The following is a 21,815-nucleotide window of genomic DNA, read 5'->3' as shown; positions in this document are numbered from 1 at the left end:
TCTGTCCATCTCAAAGAGTACTGTGTCTGAGCTCATTCCTTGGCACATGGGTCCAGGCTCCCTTGCTGGTGGAGTTCATTGCCTGTCTCCTGCATGAGCCTCACTATTCTCCTTCTCTGGAAGTGTCTTAAGCGCTTTCTTCTGTTCCTTCTCCCTGGAACACTCCTGCTCTGTCCCCTTCCCTGTCCCCTGGCTAACTCCTCCTCATTCCTGAGCACTTGCTTTGATGTCTTATCCTCTGGAAAGCTGTTCTTGGCCCTACCTTTCTCCATGGTGGGTAGCTGTCTTGTGACAAATCACTGTCCCCTGCTAGATCATGAGCTTTACAAGGACGGGGACAGTACATCTTGCTGTGGTGCCCCGGAAGTGAACACAGACCTTTTGTTCAAGCCAGACAGATATTTGAGTGAACAATCCGTGCTGTATTTTCAGATCCTCTAAAACGCCAGCATGACATATGGGGTTTGTCCTGTGAGCACTGTAGGATACTGAGTAACATCTCTGGCCCTGACCCACTAGATGCCAGTAGCACCACTCCCTCCAGTTGTGACAACCAAAACTGTCTCCGGACCTTGCCAGATGTCCTCTGGAAGGCACAGTCACCCTGGTTGAGTACCCGTGATGTCAAGGACACCTAAGAGAGAAGGACGGCACTCCTGTCTTCAGATTTCCTAATAGGCGCACCCTCAAATGCCATCTCTCATCGAGGCTTGCCTGGACCACAAAGCCCCTCCTGTCACTCGCTGTAGTTTTAATCTGCTTTATTTTTATTCCCAGCACTTATAACCACCTGACGTGTTATGTACTCACTAATGTTTGTCTATGACCTGACGTGTTATGTACTCACTAATGTTTTGTCTATGACCAGAGTTCTAGGAAGCAAGACCTTGATGGTTATTCACTGAACCTTGACATGGTGGCTAGCACGAGTTAGGCGTCCCATCAATGTCTTCTGATTCAACCAAACTTGTGGTTGTTCTGAATCCTGCCTGACGGGGTTGCTGGGTGTGTGCTGGCCCTGATGCGTACACCTCATTTTGGTGGTCCCAAGTTGCCTCTCCCTAGTGCTTTCCCATTTCCCTCTCGTTTTCTTGGCTGGAAGAGAAGGCTCAGCTGGCAAAAGAGCATGCTTCTCCCTGCTTTGCTTTTTATCCTGGGAGTTTGCCTACAGATTCTCCCGGTTTCAAATGTATAGTAGCAAAGTGGTCTGCTCCACGTAAACATTAAGCAGTGGGCTGGCCAGAATTGAGATGGGCAACTCAGAGGTCAGCGGCTCCCCAGCCTCAGATGAGGACATGGGTAACATTTATACCCCATCATAGGGACTCAGGGTTCTGATCTGCTCAAGGGGAACTCAGTCCCCATTATGACATTATTCCCCAGGTATCTCCTGGGAAGGCCAAAGCTGCCTTCACAAGGGCCGCCTGATCATGTCAGCATCTTCCTCCGTGTCTGGGCCACTCAGAGACCTTCACCGTGGTGACCCACGCCCTAATTATCAATCCTTCTCTTGCCAAAGTGCTGCAGGAGTCTCTGGGTGGGGAGAGGGCGTGTCTTCCAATTGCATCACCCTTTGGCACTTGGCCTCACAACCATAGTCCTTGAACCTAGACTCTATCCAGCATTTTGTGATTGGTTTAATTAGCTTTTTTGGTACTCACATCCAATTTTGCACAGTATCTCCAAAAAAATAATTTTCATCATTTTCTGCCCTCTCACCCAAGAATGTCAAACCCACAAGAGCAGGAGGACCACCTCCTTCTACCTTCTCTTCTGCTCCTCTTTCCTCCAAGTCCATGCCCCTTCTCTTCCCTCCCCTGATCATTTTTACCAAATAAAACAAAAAAACAATATTTATGCCTATCATGGAATGCAAATAATTGAAGAGTGAGTGGCAGGAGCTAGGAATGGATGTCTTATTTGTGCTTGCAGGATCTGGTCCCTGAGGACTTGGCCACGATACTCATTATCGAGGAATAACAAAATATCAACCAATATATTTTCAGGACTGGGAGTTACAGTCATCGGCCAATTCTTTAACATGCTCTTATTTGTAAATTTAGCGAATTAGATATAATAGGGCTAAAGGCTCTTGTGGTTCTGATGTATCGTGACTCTTCACCACCGTGGGGGGAAAATGCTTCCAGGTCATTAGAAAAAGCAGTCATGTTGAAGTAGATTTTGTTGTAGTTAGATAACTAAAGCAAAAGAAAAGGAAAAATCGATCATCACACATTCCTTCATTCCACGAATTTGTGGTAGGCCCAGCCTGTGAGGCAGCTGCCTCAGATGCAAGGCCCAGTGTGGGGAGGAGAGAGCTGAGGGAGGGATGCAGGCTTCTCCCCGCTGCCAAGATTCAAGTTGAACCTCTTCTAAGCTAATGAAGTTTAGAAAAGTATGTTTCCATAGACCGGAGTGAGGAAGCAGTTTTGCTTAGTGGACCAAATAAATAATCAGTCAGGAGCACCTCAGCGGTCTAATCCAGGTATGCGGTTGTCTCAGCAATGTCGTTGCACTTCTTCATGCCTCAGTTTCACCAGCTGCACCTGGCAGATAAGGCCAGGTTGCAAAATGAAGTGCCTGGAAACGCGAAGAGCCGAACTGGAAAGAGTCAGATGGAGATGCTCGGAGGTACTGGGGCAGAGAGGCTGCGACCAAATCCTGAATTATTGTTTCCTAAAGTGAGTCAGAAGACAACCCATTCATTTGTTTATCAAATTTGAATTCTCTGCATTTCAATTTTTTAAGCGTTTGTGTCAAAAGAGGCATCGGCAAGTAGTTAGCTTCAGACAGTCGCTCAGAGTCAAGCAGTTGACTGAGGGGAAATAAGATCTTTGATTTTTCTGCTATTAAGTGTTAGAAACTCCTATGTGTATTATCTCATTTGATAGTCACAACAGACCTATCTGGTTGGTGCCATTCGTAGTTATGAATAAACTGGGGTATAGATGGGTTACATCAACTCAGTGGTCCTCAAACGTGGCTTCACCGTGGAAACACCTGGAAAGTTTTATAAACATACAGATACTTGGTCCTAGTCCAAGGTATTCTGATTTAATCGGTTTAGAAGGCAGCTTGGGCATCGAGGGTTTTCAAATCTCCCCAGATGATTTTAATGTACGGCAAAGTTTGAGAACTGTAAGTAACACACGCAAGGTTATAGATCTAATAAGGCCGAAAAGCTGGTTCTGCTGACCCCAGGGGCAGCTTCCTCTTGTCAGGAATGGTCTCTGCCTGGGACCAGCTCAAATCTTCTGAAGACATTTTCATAGCCAGCCTACAAGGCTGGTTTCTGAGAAATAAGCAAACACTCAGCAACATGGCATTTAACAGACATCCAAAGTCTAGACAGGATGGAGCAAAGCAGCCTGGGACAAATTTGCCCAGCTCTCAGGACCCATTAACGAAATGAAAACAAAGGCAGCTTTGAAGAGTATAGATTGGATTTAGAGGGCTTTCAAGACAAAGTACCAGAGCACCTGCAGAAATAAGCACCTTTAAGGCACAAACGTGTTACCCCAGCAGGACTGTAATGGAACGGGTTCACTTTCGCCGAGGCAAATTAATGAATCGAGCCAGCTGCAGCGATGTGAACACGGAGGAGCGTTTCTGAGACCTGTCAGTCGGCCATCAGCACCACCTCGGAGGCTTGTTAACACCCAGATTGGGGGCCAGAGTTTTTTACCCAGTAGGTCTGAGAGGGAGCCTGAGAATTTGCATGTCTAACAAGCTCCCAGGTGATGCAGCTGGTCTGGGGCCCCCCAGTTAGACGAATTCCATCTACGAAATGACACACGGGGATACCAACAGCTAACCGTTTAACCGCTAGCTGGATGCCTAGGACGTGCTCTCGCCTCTTTCTCACCTGCAGGGAGCTTCACCGACACAGCTGGCACATGAGGCGATGGCTCCAATGAGGTGTGTTCCACGTAGTGATTATGCCGAGCGTCTCTCTTATTCATCCCGCTTACTAACTACACCACCACTATGTACATGGTACTGCAATCTCGCTCTCACTCTCAAGATGAAGACACAGAGACTGAGAATTAGATACCTCGTCAAAGGTGTCAGAGTATTGGGACACACCATGAAATGGCCAATATTCACCCTTTTCACCTACAAAAATGGCAATTTGATGTGGTTCCTATAAAAATGGCAATTTGGTGTGGATAGCAGAGTCAACATTCGAACCTCAGTAGGGCTGATGCCAAAGCCTGAAACTTAACCCAAGTTCTCTGGCACTTTCCCAGGCCACGTGTGTTACTGATGGATGGGGCCACGTTTATCAGAAGTCAAGATCATCGGTGTGAAGCCACCCTTGCCCGAGCATGGCCTGGCGACCTGCCCACACATAGCCGTGTCTATCTGACTGTCTAGAGGAATAAAATCCTCTGGTGACATGGTTGATGTCACTGATGAGGCCCCATGCTAGCTCAGCTCGAGTCTGTCATATGATAGGTGCTTCCCTGCAGACATCCCAGCATGAGACTTGGGGATGGAAGTGACAGACAGAAGGCAGTGGCTCTGCTTTGGGAATCAGAGGTTCTGGAAAGCATGGTGTTAGAGGCGCTTCTAGGCAGAGTCGCCACCACCCAGTTCTGAGTACCGTAGGAGCAGAGTGACAGGAAGAGGTGGCAGTGATGACACCTCCAGAACAGGGATTCCCAGCTTGGAACAATTTTGCTCCCATGGAACAATGGGAACTTTCTGGAGACATTTTGATTGTCAAGTTTGGGATTGGGGTCCTACTGGCATCTAGTGCTTCAAGGTTAAACGTGCCTCAAACCACCTGGCAACACACAGGCCAGCCCCCATAATGTAGAATTATCCAGCCCCAAATGTCAATAATGCTGAGACTGAGAACCCTGCACTAGAACAGTATCATGTACAGCTGGGTATTTCCTGTAGCACCACCGTTTCTGGTTGTGTCACATGGGAGCCAGATGATTGAGCCAGATGACTGGGTCCTATGAGCTATCTGTGCCCTTTAGCAAACACATTTTTTTGTATATTATTTGGAGAGGATTTTGTTGACTATCACCAAGAATCCTGACTAGGAAAGATGGCCATGGGGGAGACCATGCTGGAGGACGAAGAAGGATGTAGCTTGTCCCTATAATCGAGGGCCTTGGGAGCATTCCAAGGACAAATATTACCAAGGTCCGCACAATTCTATCCAGGTAATGCATGCATTGTCCATGTATAACATGGACATTATTATAAAGAGGTTAATGACCTAAATGACTCTCTAATCTGGGTACATCTACGTCTCTCAATTGTTTTACATTCACTAACATTACGATACACACATTCCTGCATAACAGCAGCATTTTTCACCTTGATGTATTTCCTGCCAAATCATCTGGGCGCTACATATGGGTAAGAATTGGAGCAGAGCCACACAAGGGAAACACAGGAGAAATGTACCCTCTGTCTGCCAGATATATTCCAATTTTATGGCAACACAACCACAAAGTCCGAACTTATCCAAGTCATTGGTTTGGAGGAGAGCAAATAATATCCCCCAAAATGTGAACAAATACTCAAAAGGACACAATGATATCCTGCTCATATTCTGAGGCCAAGAACACGTGTGGTTCCAAGTACCAGTTCCATAATCGAGAGCGATAACAGTACTAAGCTCACTTTATGAAGATTGAATGAGATCATCATCGAGGTTCTTAGCACGGAGCCTTGGCACATTGTAAATGTTCAAAAAATGTTAACACTGGCATTGATAACAATAATATAACGTGGGCACCACTTTGGTCCTCAGCTAACACAGAGGTAAAGACAAGATAACAAAGCAATTTCACAGGTTTGTGTATGTAGAACTCTAGAGAGTGCTTGGGTATTTAATAGGTGCTCAATAAATGTTAGCTCTCGCTCTCTCTCTCTCTCTCTCTCTCTCTCTCTCTCTCTCTCACTCTCCTTCTGAGTGCTCCTTTCTTCTCCCACCTACTTCTTCCATTCCCAGTTCTTGACGCATCTTCCACCTTGGACAATGGAGCAGGGTGAAAGTTTGCCCGTGCCACCTGCCCACCGCCATGGCCCTGTTTCCTGTTTTACCTCCCATCCACTGCTGAGTCCAGCCCAAACCCTCTCCACCAACCCTCAGCTGCCTAACAGACTCTGTCTCCCACTCCACTCATGCTCCCCCCATATTGACAAATTTGCAGCCGACAGATTATATTCACAGTGTGAGGGAATCATTACCACCTGCTAATATTTTTATAGAATTTCATAAACTTGGTCATTCATGAATCATTTACAGTACTGTATTCCAAGGAAGAGTTCACAAATCACTCAAATGCTGGCAAAATGCATAATAATGAGTAATATTTCAGGAGGCTTTGCATTAATATGTCAGCTCCCAATACTGCAAGAGCTGAATTATTTTGCCAGGTGCCACTTTGGGTCAGAAGCTTGGAAAGCCCTTTTGGGAGCTGGGATAGGGAGAGCGGGTAGGTGGCCGTGCGTCAGGGATGGGATGGTACTTAAAAAGAAATAGATCAATCAGCCAGCAGGTCAAACCCCCTTCCCAGCTTGAATAAGTGGAGGTCCTAGGAAAGAAGCCTAGGAATCTGCAGATTAGATGTCAGAGTCTAGTTGGGGGGAAAACAGGAAGAAGTGTTTCTTAGTGATTGAAAATGCAGGCCTTTGGAGGTAGAGATAAATGGATATGGATCCCAGAGTCAATACACACCAGCTGGGAGACCTTGACAAAAGTTCTTTGACAGTTATTTGCTTATCTGTGGAATGGTGTTACCACCTACTTCTTAAGGCTGTTGTGTGGACTGGATTAAGTAAGAGAATGTATAGGAAGTGCTTAGCACACTGTCAGCCTTGTAGTGTTCAATAAGCAGTAGCTTTAATGAATGATACACATCCAGGGGCCCAAGGATAAACTTATCCCCGATTATTTCTTATCGTACAAATGCCCTAGGCTGAGTGCTGGGTGCTTTCTTCTTGGATTTGGGAAATGTTAACACGATACCATGGACTTGCGTGCGAGTAGCATTTAACTTTAAAATACACAACAACATTGGAGCAATTATAATGGCAAACCCATTCACCCACATGCTCTCTGCTTTTTAAACTTGTGCAATGGAAAGCGAAATGTGGGACTTGCAGACTTAGGATTCAGCTCTTTGAAGAAGCAGGTTTGCCACCCACCACAAGGACCGTTGTGACCACCCTGGATCTAACGAGACTACGAAGAGAGTAAGTTACTTCTAAATAGGCACTTACATGGACCAGTGATGCAACACTCTGGTGTCCAAAGTGTGTGAACAAGAGCGTAGCCGGGGACTCACTGAATCTAGAAATCGGGGAACCAAATACGGAGCAATAGGTGACCTTCCTCAGTGAGGACATGAAGAAAAAAGGACAAAGACTGAACAGAAGAGCAAGAGGCAGCGGGGAATGTGGCATTGGAAACCGGACCCCCCTGAGACCAGTGAAGAGTGGCTCAGACCCAGGCTGCAGGATTCCCACCCAACACCCGCTGTCTCCACTGCACATGTGTGGCTTGATGCCACACGCAACCCAAGCCACGCGAGCAACAAGGCACAGTTTCCGGGCATATCACCTGTACGCACTGGTGAGGAATTTAAATCAGCTGATTCTGAAACAAAGTCTAGGCACTGAAATGAAAGCTCCAGGAAAGCAGGGAATCTGGTGCCTTGGTTCCCACCATATTCCCCACCTCTCTGCAGGCGCCTCCTCGCCCTGACAGGTACTCAATCAAATATATGTCGACAGGATGAACGGACCAATCAATTAATACACTATGAAGTACATTATGAAACTATAAAACGAACTCAAGATCATTCGAGGAAAGTTCATGCTGGAGATGGACCGCAGCTTAAGTAAGAGTCCTTGGCGTTTTCATTTACCTTCCTTTGCTTTTCCCATCATTAACCTCTCACTCACGTAGTAAGATTATACGGTGCAGGCGATGTTTCAGGCACAGCTCTCTAAGCTTGGCATGTATTAACTCATTCAATCCATGAAAATCCTAGGAGAGCAGTAGCATTATGATTCCCATTTTACAGATGAGAAAGTTGAGGCAGACGCCCTGCCCTAGTTCCCACAGCTAGTGCATAACAGCCATGATTTGAAGGCAGTCAATGTGGCAGCATGCAAAATTATGTTTTTAACTGCTACGATACTATATGGTTTCGCTTGAAGGAAAAATATGAGAGGCTCCAAGCTACAGCTGAGGCTCTATTTTACCAGCTGATTTACAATAACTCATTAGCAAAAACTGATAATTTCATCTTTTACAATCCTTAGTGGTACTAGTGCTATCCCCACTTTATGGATGAGAGTCACAAGATCAGAGAGGGTAAGTGGGTTGCCCAGTATCACACAGCTCGATTAGCAGTCGTACTGAGAGTCAAACAGCAATATTCTAAGCCCAGAGCCCTCGTTCTTAATCACTGTTAGAACCTAGATATCATTTAGATAAACATAAAATCACCTAAATTAACAACAAACATATGTGGTTTTCATTTCACCTTAGCCCAATGCCTTTGTGAACATTAGAAAGAGGCAGCCCTCTTCCAGTAGACATGCCTGTACGGCAGCGCAGTTCTCCGTTAGTGAACCGAGGGCTGGGTCAGGCCTTCCTCGTTCTTCAGCCATCCCCCTTCGTGCAATCAAATCCCTGCACAATCACGTGTGACCGCCGTGCATTCAGCTTTGCGGAGGCCAGAGGAAAAGGATACTTCAGGATTCAGAAACTCCTTCAAGAAGTGTCGACTGGCATCCGTGGCAACATCCAAGCCACCTGGTTGACCGAAGGGAGAGAGTGACCTTCTCCTCACTCCCTGGCAATCCTTGAATGCTGGTGTTCAGGTTCTTTTCCCTGCCCTTGTGACTGCCCCCAGGGTGTCTCTCCCTCAGGGGAATTTCTCACTGTCCCTGGAGATCAAGGGCATCTCTGTCTAAGGAGAACGTTCACACCAAGGCAGGCCCTGGATATGGTGCCCAGAAGTCTCTCTCTGACTCCCAAAAGGGTGACTTTCATTTTCAAGCCACTTCTGGCTCCCACAAACAACAGACAGAATGAATTCATTAGCCATGGATACATCCAACCTCTTGCTCAGCTCTTCAAACAGCTCCTATGGGGTCATCCCCAAAAGGCTTCTTTCAGCCTCTCCCTCACCAGTTCTCATTCCTGGCAACCAGCATTTTCCACTTCCTCTGATTCATGCTCATCCTATTTCCAGGCTACAGAACACTCCCAAGAAGACATCTGCTTATTTATTGTTTATCTTGTACCCTTTAATCCGCCAGGGAGTTCTTGAGACGCTGCCTCATCCAGGAATCTCTCTCTGATACTTAAAAGAGGGGCAGCAAAGGTATGATGTTTGCTTCATGTCAGGATAGAACAAAAAACTCCAAGTCTGTGGTAGATATCAACCTTCTCATGGTCGAAGGTTGGAAACTAGTGTTAAAAACTGGGGGAACGTAACTAAAATATTAAAAAATATTCAGGTAAAAACTAGTAAGAGCAACTCTGATTTACTGCTAGGGGCTGGGCATTAGACTAAACATTTTCAAAAATAATTGTATTCCCTCATGTATGGTCCTTAGAGGTGACAGCACTTCCCTACTTCGTGGATGAGAATCACATGTCCTGATAGGTAAGTGGGTTGCCTGCGATCACACAGCTCGGGAAACCACACTGCTGAGATGTGAATAGAAATTGGCTACCCCAGAGCTCTCATTCTTCGTCACTATGCTATGAAATTATAAAATTTACTGTCTCCTCGGTTCCTTGTGTCTGACCATGAATGGCTGTTCCCATAACAGGCATAGAAGAGAAGAAAGAGCGCGTCTACCCCTGGTCTGCTGTTGGCTTTTCCTGCAGCAGCTGGATGCTGACAACTGCCAGCTCACCTCTGGTTATGTCAAAGCCAGTGGATTGGGAATTTCTGAGGGCACCAAAGTATACTTTCTATAACAACCAGATTTCCCTCTGGGCGTATGCTAAGGACCCACCGTTCACTCTTCGGTGATCTCTGACAGATGAGACACCCCCTCTCCCCCCCGCAGACGCTCACGGCATCTGCTTTTTGGCAAAACTTCTGAGAGGGAGGTTTGGCACACTCGTCCTGCCAGGACCCTCAAGGACACTGCTCAGCATGGCGGATGGGGATTCTATAAACTTCCATCATGCCACTACCCTGTATTTGTCCAGCACTTGAGTGCCTCCAGCACACTCACACTCGCTTCTCCGCACTGGAAACGCACAGCAATCCAGTGGGGTAGGTAGGCAAGTGTTCCTTGCCTTGTATGGCTGGGGACCAGTGCATACATGGTCTTCCCAAGGCCAACAGCTCATGGTGACCGAGAGGGCTAGACGCAGAGGACCTGTTTCCCAGCCAGAGCACTTGACTTTTCCATGCAGTGTCCCTCGGTCTGCAGAGAAGGAAGAACACAGGGTTTGGGGGCAGGGGCAGTGGTGTTGTTGAAGGGGAACTGGGATGCTCTTAGGTGGTGTTTTGAGCAAGAAAACCACAGATGCCCAATCTGGTGCCAGTAAAAAAAAAAAAAATATATATATATATATATATATATATATATATATATTTATTTTTTCATATATATATATATTTTTTTATTTTTTCATATATATATATATATATATATATATATATATATATATATATATATATATGACCCCAATCCAGAGAAATGCACACACCAAGGGCAATGCTGACAGGAACTAGATGTGTTGGCTGGGCCTCGTTCCCACAGTGCCTGCTTCCAGCTTGGTGGACTGTATCGCAGGGAGGGCTTTTCCTGACAATTGTGGGCAATTCCATCTCATTGCTCAAAGAAGGAGACGACTACACTCGGAGGCTTGGGTCCCTAACAGGCTGTGAGCACAAAACTGTTTTGGGGGTGTAGTAGAGAAGGGGTCAGATTGAGCTTATCTGAGATATATAGCTCACCCCCATATCTGGGTGAATCTGCTTTGGTCTCTGCATCTTGAATGGGTATCCATTTCTGAAACTATCCTGTCACAAACAGCCTTTTATTTTCCACATAGAAGTAATTTAAGCACATTGTAAAATAAATAAATAAATCATCAATAACACCCAAACACAAGCATTAACACTTTGATTTTTTCCTCCATCACGCTTCTTCACAAACATCCACCCATCATGATATGTGCAGATACTTGATCTGTAATGAAGATGCCATGTGTTTGTGTGTCTGCTGCTATTTGCTATCCTGAGTCCCATATAACTACAACTTCTTAAAAAATATTTTAAATGGGTTCCCAAAACTTCCTTCCAAATTGTGTTTTAATTTAACTACGCCTATTTCTGAATATTTAGCAATTAATTCCATTTTAAAGGTCACGTCCCGCTATAACATCATTGTATAAACTCTCCCTATTTCCTTAGGTCCTTAGATTTCTAAAACTGAAATAATCACGTTCAAGTGTCTACAGCTTTTACTCCTTTTGATTATCAAGCTGATTTCTGGGAAGCCAAAGCTGTCCTAAGGGTTTTGACCTCCTCTGAGTTCCCCCTAGGACCCCTCTTTTTATTCGCCAGTGCCCAAAGTCTCACACAGGCCTGGGGGGCTCCACTGATGACACAGGGGCCCCCACTATTGCCCGGCTGGGGTTCAAAGTCACTCAGCTTCCACAGAGACACACTTAAAGCCGTACAGCCTCGGGTTTGAGGAAGCACAGAATTAATGAGCTCAGTGGGGGGAAAAACAACAACAACAATCTTTGAAAGTCACAGCTCTGCATGCAGGGTGGGCATTTGAAGGGTACTCACCTGATAAGTAGCAATCGTTTCTCTGTCTAAGGGCCGTGTCACAGACACACTACCCGTGTTCTCATTGATTCTGAAGATTCCTTTAGGCTCTTGATCCACTCCCTTTCCAGTGAGCCGGAACTTGGATCCCTCCCGTCTGTCACTATCGACTACCTGGTTGGAGAAAGAGAGTGACATTTAAGACTCTGGCACACAGAGAAAGCACATGACAAACATAGCTCAGTGACCAATCCACTCATCACAGGTGCTAACACAAAGGTTTAGATGAACTTGAGTAAAGTAATGTCACCAAAAATAGCATCATTGCTTAACACCTTTCATCCTAATATGCAAATCTTTGCAGCTGATAGCTGGGGAAGCTTACCAGCACTGGGGTGACAGACAGTGATGGATCTAGGAGGGAAATAACTCCAGGAAGTTCAAGGTTGGACACTCATATTATTTTTAACTCTTAAGAAATATATATATATATATATATATATATTTTCCCCCTGAAGGCTAGACCAAATAGGCCATGGAAAAAGCAACACCATTTATTCAACAATCCTATACCGGGTAGGCATTGATTGAGGTTCCAGATATGTACATATATCTCACCATCAACAGCATCACCTGCCCCATTGTTTCGACCAGGTACCAGGCACGATGCTGAGGAAGCATTTTACACACTTAAAAAAAAAATCTTCACAACAATGCTGGTTCAGGGGACATTATTATTCATATTTAATAGATGAAACCACTGAGACACAGAGAGATTAAGCCTGCTGGCCAGGGTTACAGCTATTAAAGAGGTGAAGCTGGAATTCAGAGCCCACTTGCATTTCTCTAGAGACATTGCTAAGGAGTACTGTCATTTCTGAATTTACTTTAAGATAATTCCCAACAGGTTATTAGCCTTGCTTTGACATTTGAAGAATAAATTCAGAAGATAAAAACGGAAGAAGGTATTTCCAGGCAGAGGGAACAGGTCAGACAGAGGCAGCAGGCAGGGCAGGGAGAGGCTAGAAAATTCCAGAAACTGTCACCAGCGTGGTTTGAGTAGAGGTGAGGTTGAGAGGTAATTAGGAACCAAATTATTTTTGTTTTCTTTATGGCATTCAAAGGTGTCCAACTAAAGGGAGAGCTATTATTAGCATAAATCAGGTTTAGAGTTTGCCGCAGGATTCGTCTATATTTAAGGTCACTATATCATCGATATCTGCAGGCATTAATTTGATTATAGTAATTTAAAAGTCAGGAAAACAATAAATATTTGCAACACACAAAGAAAGCTGAAGTGGATCCAGCTGTAATCAGTTTACAAATGAACAGGCACCTATTGGAGCTTAGTCAACCTTGTCTGGAGAGTTTGAGTGGCCAGTCCCGGAAATGTGCTGTCTAGTGGAATCTACTTCACTCCTGTGGGGCTATTTGTGTGCCCACCAAGCCTGCAATTCCAACGGGTGCCACCAGGTGGCAGTGGTGCCTAATGCAGCATGACCCTCATGGCAAGGTTTCTCTGTCACTGACCCTGGAGTGAGAACCTGACACAGTGTCATAGAGCAGCTTTTTTTCCGATTAAAAATATTCTTTATTAAAACACACTGAGAGTTTTGATGAAATACCAATAACCTCTGTTTGCATTTTAAGATTAATAGAAAATATCGTCTATTAATAAAACAAGACAAAAACTAAGGTATGTGATAACTTCTGCTGTAAAGAATTATTAGTCACAGCTTGACTTGATTTAATCTGACTGCCATTCTTCCCCTGACGCACTCCCCCCTGCTTGGAAGCTCCATGAGGTCCACAGCCTCAGCATATTGGGCGCACCCCTGAATCCAGTAGCTGGCACAGTGCCTAGTACAGAGCAGGAAGCAAGGCCAACATCTGTTTAATGAAGAGCACCACTGTTCAAACATCTGTCCCAGTCCTAGCTTGGCCAATGATCAACCGTGTGACCTTGGACATGGTACTTTGCCTCTCTGGCTCTCCATTCCCTCATCTGTAAGATGAGAATAACACCATTTATTTCCCAGGGTTGGTGAGCGGTTAGTGAGACGGTGTGTGCAAAAATATAGTTCTAGGCACATAGAAGAGGTTCCATAAGTCATAGCTAATGATTGCAATAATAATAGTAATCATAACAAAATTATGCTGTTGTTGGTAACGGGTAAGGCTGTACCTCCAGGCCTAAAAATCATCTCAGCCATAATAATATTTTATTAAAAAACCCCTAAGGGAACACATTTCCTCTTCACAAACCTCTCTGGTTTGAGAAAAGAAGTGTTCTGGAGACACCTACTATGGGAAGGGACAGCTGAGCAAACGCTGCTCTTCTTTGTCGCCTCCATGTTTACTGTCACTCCCCTCCCCTTCCTACCGCGGGGCTTAAAACCTCTTCCTCTTGCTTCCCTAAGCACGCCCAAGAGTTAGAGCCTCCCCCAAAGGCCATGTTAATCTAGAAGACAATCTCCTGGGAAATGAACACGGGAAATCTGCAAGAGCTCTGGAGCTGTCATGCTTCCAAAGAATGTGTCCCAACTATCTACCAGACATGGCCCACTGGTGAGCACCTGCCAAGACAAGGCTTCCATGCTCTGTTCTCCTTTCTTAACGCTTCCGTGTTGTGAAAGGGTTGGGAGTACAGCACCCCCGACCTTCTGGTAGATTTATGGTAGGAGGTGGTCCTGAAAGCTCTCTTGGGGGCAAATATCACCACCCTCCCCATTTCTCCACCTGCCACTCAGCATGGAAAGCTGAATTCTAGGCTCAGCAATTTTCCTGGGGCAATTCTCCTCCTGCTGTCAAGGTCAGGTCTGGGTCATTTCCTTGCTCTCTCTCAGAGAGCTGGACTCACTTGACCTCAGAGAAGCAGTGCCTTGCAGAGAAGACTGTTTAATTAGCGTTGGCTGCTGGATTTAAACGACTTACTCCCCAGGGAAGGAGCAAGTTCCTGCTGTGAACACCTCTGGTTAGTGCTGCTCAGCTTCTCTCTTTCTCAATAATTCTGTTTTGAAAGGCTTGGCTTTTAATGTATCTGTTGAACCTGCCTCCTGGTCCTCAGAGCTGTGTCCACTCTGAAGTAATGCCCACAGCCACACCACCTGCAGTGTCCCCAGACTCGTGAGCTTTATGGGGCCGCCAGCACAGGGAGACGAGGGGCTCCATTCCCCCTAGAATGAAGGTCTCAAGATGTGTTCCCTGAACCTGAATGGATATCACCTGGGAACTTGACAGAAATGCAAATTCTAGGGCCCCACCCAAACCTCCTAAATCAGAACCCAGTGGGGTGGGCCTGGGGGATCCGTGCTTTAACAAGCCCCTGATGCACACCCAAGTTTGAGGACCACTGATGCTGACAGATTTCAACACCATCCACACTTACCACAACTGGCGGGGGTTTCCACATTTGGAGCCTTCTGACGAGAGAAGGCTGGGTCTGTTTGCTACCTTCTGCCTAGGCCTATTTTAAACATGTAACACTATTAGGAGCTCATTTAAAAACCTGTTTCCTAGGACGCCAGTAAAGCGGAGTTGGTATATCTCCAAGTCCAACATTTCTACAGGGGTCCAAGTCATCGCAGGACTCGGAGGAACCTTGGAGAGGGAAGCATGGGAGTGGAGGTGACTCTCCAGGGAAGACAGGAGTCTTGGCTCAAGTTAGATTCAGGAAGTGCCCACCACCTCTTGGTCCCTAGTAGGGTTTCAGAGGGACCCCAGCCCACTTCAGCCTCTCAAAGCTGGGGTGACAGGAGGTGTGCAATAGCCACAAGCCCAAGGAGGACCTCGCCACATGCCAAAGCTATTCCATGCACGGCAAGTGGGTTTCCAGGTGGCCCTTGTTATACTATATTAAACTCCTGAAAATTCTCCAGGTGTTACTGCACGGCTATGGCCCCTGGGGCTGTGATCCTTTCACTTAATGGCATGGAATGTAAGAAATCCACGTACTTCTGGCCAGAACAAATCCTGCCACAAGTCTCTGCTCTCAGCAGCTGTTAATACCAGTTATACCAAAGAGCAGGGCTGTACAATTAGCTGGTCTTTCCTATTATTCTTTGTAATTCAATATTTCTTTTCACAGTGGGAGTTTTTCCTTCATCCTCTGAGTTGGCATGGAAAAAAATAGCTAATGATGAGAAAGAACTTGGATCCTGGGTGCCAACACCCTGGGAAGAGCATGTCAATAGCACACAGGAGTCCTGGGGCATACCTGGGTAAAGCAACTTCCCAGGTCCCCTTGGGGGTAGCCAGCACACCAGCTGTGTCTCTGGCATGTCCTCTGTGTCCAGGGCAGGGCAGAAAATACCGAGGCCTGGAGCCTAAGTTCCACAGGACGTTATGGCTGCATCCACATTCTCAGAGAACGTGGCACAGTGTGACAAAGCCAAGGTCCCTTTGCATCCCCTCGCTAAGCCCTGTTCCCACCTCTATTCTCAGCTGCAAGGAACTAATAATACCAGGTTATATATGTTTTCAAGGTATTCTGTGAATTTACATACATACATATGTACTCATAGAATATATAGCAATTTTGAATGTTTTTACATTCAAATAGGATCATTCTGTATAAATTATTCTACATTTTCCCCTGTTCGATGTGGTTGGGAGATGTATCTATATCTATCTCAACATTGGGGGGGATAATTTTACATTTATAGAAACACTGACAAGTGACAAGATACTAGAGTAACCATATAACTTTTATCCAATGTCCCCTAACATCTTATATAACCATGGAATGTTGGTCATAACTGAAAAATTATCATGGACTCATGACTATTAAATAACTAACCTCCAGATTTTATTTTTATTTATTTATTTATTTATTTTTAAACTTTTATTTATTTAAGTGAGTTTTTCCAGGACCCATCAGCTCCAAGTCAAGTAGTTGTTTCAATCTAGTTGTGGAGGGCGCAGCTCACAGTGGTCCATGTGGGGATCGAACCGGCAACCTTGTTGTAAAGAGCACCGCGCTCTAACCCACTGAGCTAACTGGCTGCCCTCAGTTTTTATATATTCAGATTTCACTAGTTTTTTTTTCTACTTCTATCCTTTTTGTGATCCAAAGTCCAATCCGGAAGTCCACAATTGCCTTTAGTCAGTGTGGGTTTTAATTGTCTATTCTGAGGTCTCCTTGTGGGTTCAGACGATTCTTTAATTGTACGGACATTAGTGTTTTGTTTTGTTTTGTTTTTTCCTGTAAAAAAATGTGTTTGGTGTATCAGAATGACATAGACACCAGGTTCTACGCATCGCCATTCCTTCCAGAGCTTCCAGCCCCGCCCTCTGACGAGCTCCGTAACAGCCTTGATTCAGGTCTCCACTCGAGATTTTTGACTGCTCTGTCCTCAGTTCCTACAACAGTGCGTGTAACACAGTCAGTTTTCAATAAATATTTGCTAACTGAATAAGTAAACGAATAACATAGTAGCCTCCTCACTGGCCTCCATGTTTCTGATTTCTCTCCTTTTCCCTTCTGTGCTGATTACGGTCAACCTAAGGTGCAAGCTCAGATCTGACTGAGACAGTCCCCCAATTAAACCTTTCAGTTTACCCCTACTGCTGCTGGGGTAAAGTCTCCACCTGTGTCTGCAACTCTGACTCTTGCTACAACCGAACACAGGCTTTCTGAACTTTGCCCACCTTCTCTGGACCTAGGTCTCTGGACTCTGTCCCCCATCCTGTCTGCTGGAGACCCCTCCTTGTCTTCCTGGCCTCACATCACAGATTACTCACTGCAGCTTCTCCTGTCCTCTTCTGCCCCGCTCTGTGGAGACCCAACCTCATCCTCTGGGCTTAGCAGCAAGATCTATGAAAGCACAGAGAGCAGACGGCCTCTTTGTTAGTCGAGGTAATTGTCCCTTGGGCTATGTATTTCTTATTGCCTTTAACATTTCCTGTGTTTGGAATATAGAAGTCCCTTGATGAAAGGTTTTAGTGGAAAAGTGCAACTTTATTTGTATGTTTTTATATGATCATAAAATGCTCATAAACTCACAAATGAAACTGAAAAATAAGGTCTATTGTACTAACATATTTTTTTTTCTTTTTAAGTGTGGTCATTTGATTTGTGCAACGTTAGTACTTTTTCATTTCTTTTTACAAATCCCCAACGTTAACTTCCCAGGCAGTGGTAATGCCTAGGAGTTGTGAAGGGGCTTAGAATCTCCCCCATCCTCATAACCTGCAAAGGGTCCCCCTTGTGTGAAGACCCTATAAATAAACATTGTGCTCACCAGGCAATGCAGCTCCAACACAAATACCCTAGCACGTCTTCCTTGTCACATCCAACTAAATTGATGCCACTAATTCTCCCTTATTTAGAAAATCAGGAGAAACTTACTTCCAAAGGATAGAACACTATACATCTATGAGTATACGCAATATAATCAAAAGAATGAAAAACCTGAAAATAATTAGATCTCTCTCCCCACAGTTACCAACAGGAATATAGCACATGCGAATAATACAGGTCTTTGTGGGAATGGGGATAGCGGAGATGTTTTTTTTCCTTCACCCTTAGAATGTTTGTGGTTTTATAAAATAAGCCTATATTACTTACTTATACAGTAAAAAGCCTTTTTTTAAACATGTACGAGTAATTATTGAGATTGATGTACATGCTAATTTAGAAGATATTTTCTACACCATGTTAAATAGAAAAAAAAAACCCACTTACTGCTTTCACCCATAGTTATTAGGAGGCGTTTGTTTTATCATTAGATTGGTTCTCTAAGGTGATCTGTAGGCATTAATTAATTCTCAGCTGCGATTTAGTCCTTGGCATGCCTTTGAACTTGAACACATTTAGCCATTCAGCAGTTTGGGCAGCTATTAGAACTATGTCCTTCTCTTACCCTCATGCTGGTCAAACTACTTTCAACTGATAGATCATAAATTAACAAGGGAAACTTAGGAAAACCCAGTGCCAAGAGTCCCAATACCCTGGTGTAGAAACACTGAACCAACGCTCTGGCAATCAGCTGAAGGACAGCAATAGCTAGAGAGCCGCCATATAGACGAGTGGTTCACATACCAGCTAGGGCTGGCTGTGTTCACCACCCAATTCAAAGGGTTTCCATTGTCGCACGGAGGTTACTAAGGTTAAGGGCAGGATGATACACTTGGGAAGGAAAATCAAACTCCAGTAATGGATATCTGAATCCACTATCCTTATCTTTCATCTATTAGCATTATCATTGCACCAGCTTTGTTTTTCTTCTTTTATAACAAAGACAAATTTAAGATTATGCCAAAGCACAGCTTCAGGTGAATCCCATAGGATTCCATGTAAATTGGTGGGTTTTTTGTTTTGTTTTTTTGCATTATTTTCTTAGTTTATCATTTTTTGGGTTATTTTCTCTAGGCTGTAGGATTTCTTTTTACAAGAGTATGTCTTAATTTCCGAGTATTTACAGTGTTTTAATTGTTTATTCCCAATTTATCATATATAAGTAATAATGTGGCTTATGGAATTTCTACTTTTGAGTTTTTTTTTTAACTTATTAGTGGTCAAGTGCAATATCATCTTTACTAAATAATCCTTTGACACAGAGAAAGAGTGGATAGTCTGTAGCATTATTCACAACAGCTCAAAGGTGGAAGCAACCCAAGTGTCCAATGATGGATGAATGGATAAACAAAAATGTGGTATATCCATATGATGGAATATTTATTTAGCCTTAAAAACGAGAGACATTCTGACATGTTACAATATGAATTAACCATAAGGATATTATGCTAAGTGAAATATGCCAGTCCCAAAAGGACAAATATTGTACGAGTCCACATATTTAAATATATAAACAGCACAATGCTATTCTTATAGAAGGAGCTCAGTTTATGTTTGTCAGTAATATATACCAAAATAATACCACCATTCACTCCTCCTGTTGGTCCGTTTCTCTCTCATGACTTTTAAATACAGTGTTTCCCTCATGAACAAAATTTCCCCTAACACAGTGTTTGCCACCACGTTCTTTCCTTCCATTCAAAATAGTTGTTGACAATTTGTGAGTTCCAGAGCACTCACGGTCCTCAATGGCTCACAGTTCAATACTCTATGAAGTCTACATTACACAACAAGAGATGTGCTGAAAAATACTACAGCAAATTAGAGAAAGAGGAAGCCAGCTTTGGGTCATTCAGTCCTTGTGGTTTACTTGTCTGGGTCCAGAGTCCATTTATTGCCCACGAGTATCATACTTTTGCATCCCCTCATTGTCTAAGAGAATAACTGGGGATCCTTATGTGTCACTTCCTGACTTTCTGATTTATTAATGTAGGCTGTAAATTTAACTCTTCTATTAATTGGGTCCCTTGACTTTGCCTCTGGTTTTTTCACCAAAAATCAAGATGATTCCTGAAATCCCTAGTGAAAACTTTAGATCTTCTATACCTGCTGTCTCCTCTATTCAGGAATCAGATTTATGGCAGCAGGGAGAAGTCATTGAGGCTCCCCTAATTACTTTGGCTCCTCTATTTCTGGGCACATAGAACTTTACTTCTTGGGCTATTTGAACTTGGTTGTGGCCCTAAGATTTCTTTCAGCCAATGAAGTGTGAGTGAAAGCGACATGCCTCACTACGAACGATGACGATGAGAGAGGCCCCACCTAACCCTCAAGGGACTTGGCGCTTAATTAAACCTTTGTTGCTTCGATCAACTGAAAGCTGGAGTTGCTTATCACCAACCTATCCTGACTAATGCACGGAGTGCTTAGGAGAACAGGGTTTGTAGCTCAGAACTCACAAAGAAGGTGGACTTACTGGGAGTCAGGTGGCCTCTCTGAGCTTCATTCCCATCCTCTGAAAAAGAGGGGCGATGATGCCTATTCCCAAAAGGATTATGGTGGGTAAATGATCTGAGAGATGTGAAATGCTGAAGTACATACGCATGCTTAATAATGTAGGTGCTTCTTCCTGTTATGATTATTAGATGGTAAAGATGATGGTGGTGGTGGTGAGCATGGTGGTGATGGTGGTGATGATGGTGGTGAGGGTGGTGGTGAGGATGGTGGTGAGGATGGTGGTGAGGGCGGTGAGGATGGTGGTGAGGATGGTGGTGAGGATGGTGGTGAGGGCGGTGAGGATGGTGGTGAGGATGGTGGTGAGGATGGTGGTGAGGATGGTGGTGAGGATGGTGGTGGTGATGACAGTGATGACGGTGACGGCAGAGGCTACCATCTTTTGAACACTAACTCTGTACCACACACTATTTTCAGCATTTTACATACATTAGTTCATTTAATTCTTACAACTCTATGGGGTAGATACTGATATCAATCTCTACTTTGCAGGGGAAGAAACTGAGTCCCACAAACCTTGCCAGAGTCAGCTAGATAATGACTTTGGGTTGAATCCCAGTGTCCAGAGCCCATCGCTTTAACCTCTGTTCTATATGGCCAATGGGTGGACTTGTGCTGGGTGGAGTAGCAGTGCCCCAGGAGTAGAAGCAACAAAGCATCAAAACTGGGCACTGCTGAAAGCGCTCCCGGGCTGGCCTCCTGGTGACATGCCTAGTCCAGGGAGACTGGTGAAGAGATGTTCATCTCAGGCCTATGGCAGCAGAGCCAAGATCGGGGACTTCCAAGTCTCAATTTCCAGATCTCTGTGCGTCCAATGGGCCGTCTACTCCCTCTGTGCATTAAATGCCTGGCAGGAACATCTTTACCTTCTCAAATCTTCTAAGCTTGGACATAGTAATAGCGTAATTTGGAGGATTCCACATGCATTCTGCTGTCTAAGAGAATCATAAATTAATCGTGCCCTCGGGCACTGTTGAAACACACACACTTAATCTCTTACTAACTTGCCAAACTTTCCTCCCCTGCCATCACTCTGCTCCTCTCCCTTCCATTGGTTCAGCTTTTTATGGTTCCCAAAGAAATATTAAACCAAATATTTATGCACTCATCTGAACCACAGTTCAGAGAAAGCAATGTAACAAAATCAGCATTATGAACCTGGAGTTATTCCCATTTGGAAGTAATAAACACGAACAATTGAACAATTTCTCCCT

At 44.6% G+C, this 21,815-nt stretch overlaps 1 protein-coding gene across 1 annotated transcript in view; it reads right to left on the bottom strand.

Moving 5' to 3' along the window:
- The window catches only part of CDH13 (cadherin 13), a 984,184-nt gene that overhangs the window by 461,332 nt on the left and 501,037 nt on the right, over positions 1-21,815 (bottom strand). The window contains exon 5 of the mRNA XM_033128954.1: positions 11,811-11,963. Within this exon, the coding sequence (XP_032984845.1) occupies positions 11,811-11,963 (153 nt within the window). The remainder of the gene's footprint in view (positions 1-11,810; positions 11,964-21,815) is intronic.

Source organism: Rhinolophus ferrumequinum, chromosome 15 (assembly GCF_004115265.2).
Source record: "Rhinolophus ferrumequinum isolate MPI-CBG mRhiFer1 chromosome 15, mRhiFer1_v1.p, whole genome shotgun sequence".
NCBI classification, from domain to species: domain Eukaryota; kingdom Metazoa; phylum Chordata; class Mammalia; order Chiroptera; family Rhinolophidae; genus Rhinolophus; species Rhinolophus ferrumequinum.
The sequence above is the reverse complement of the archived record's forward strand: the minus strand, read 5'-3'. Positions and strand labels throughout refer to the sequence as shown.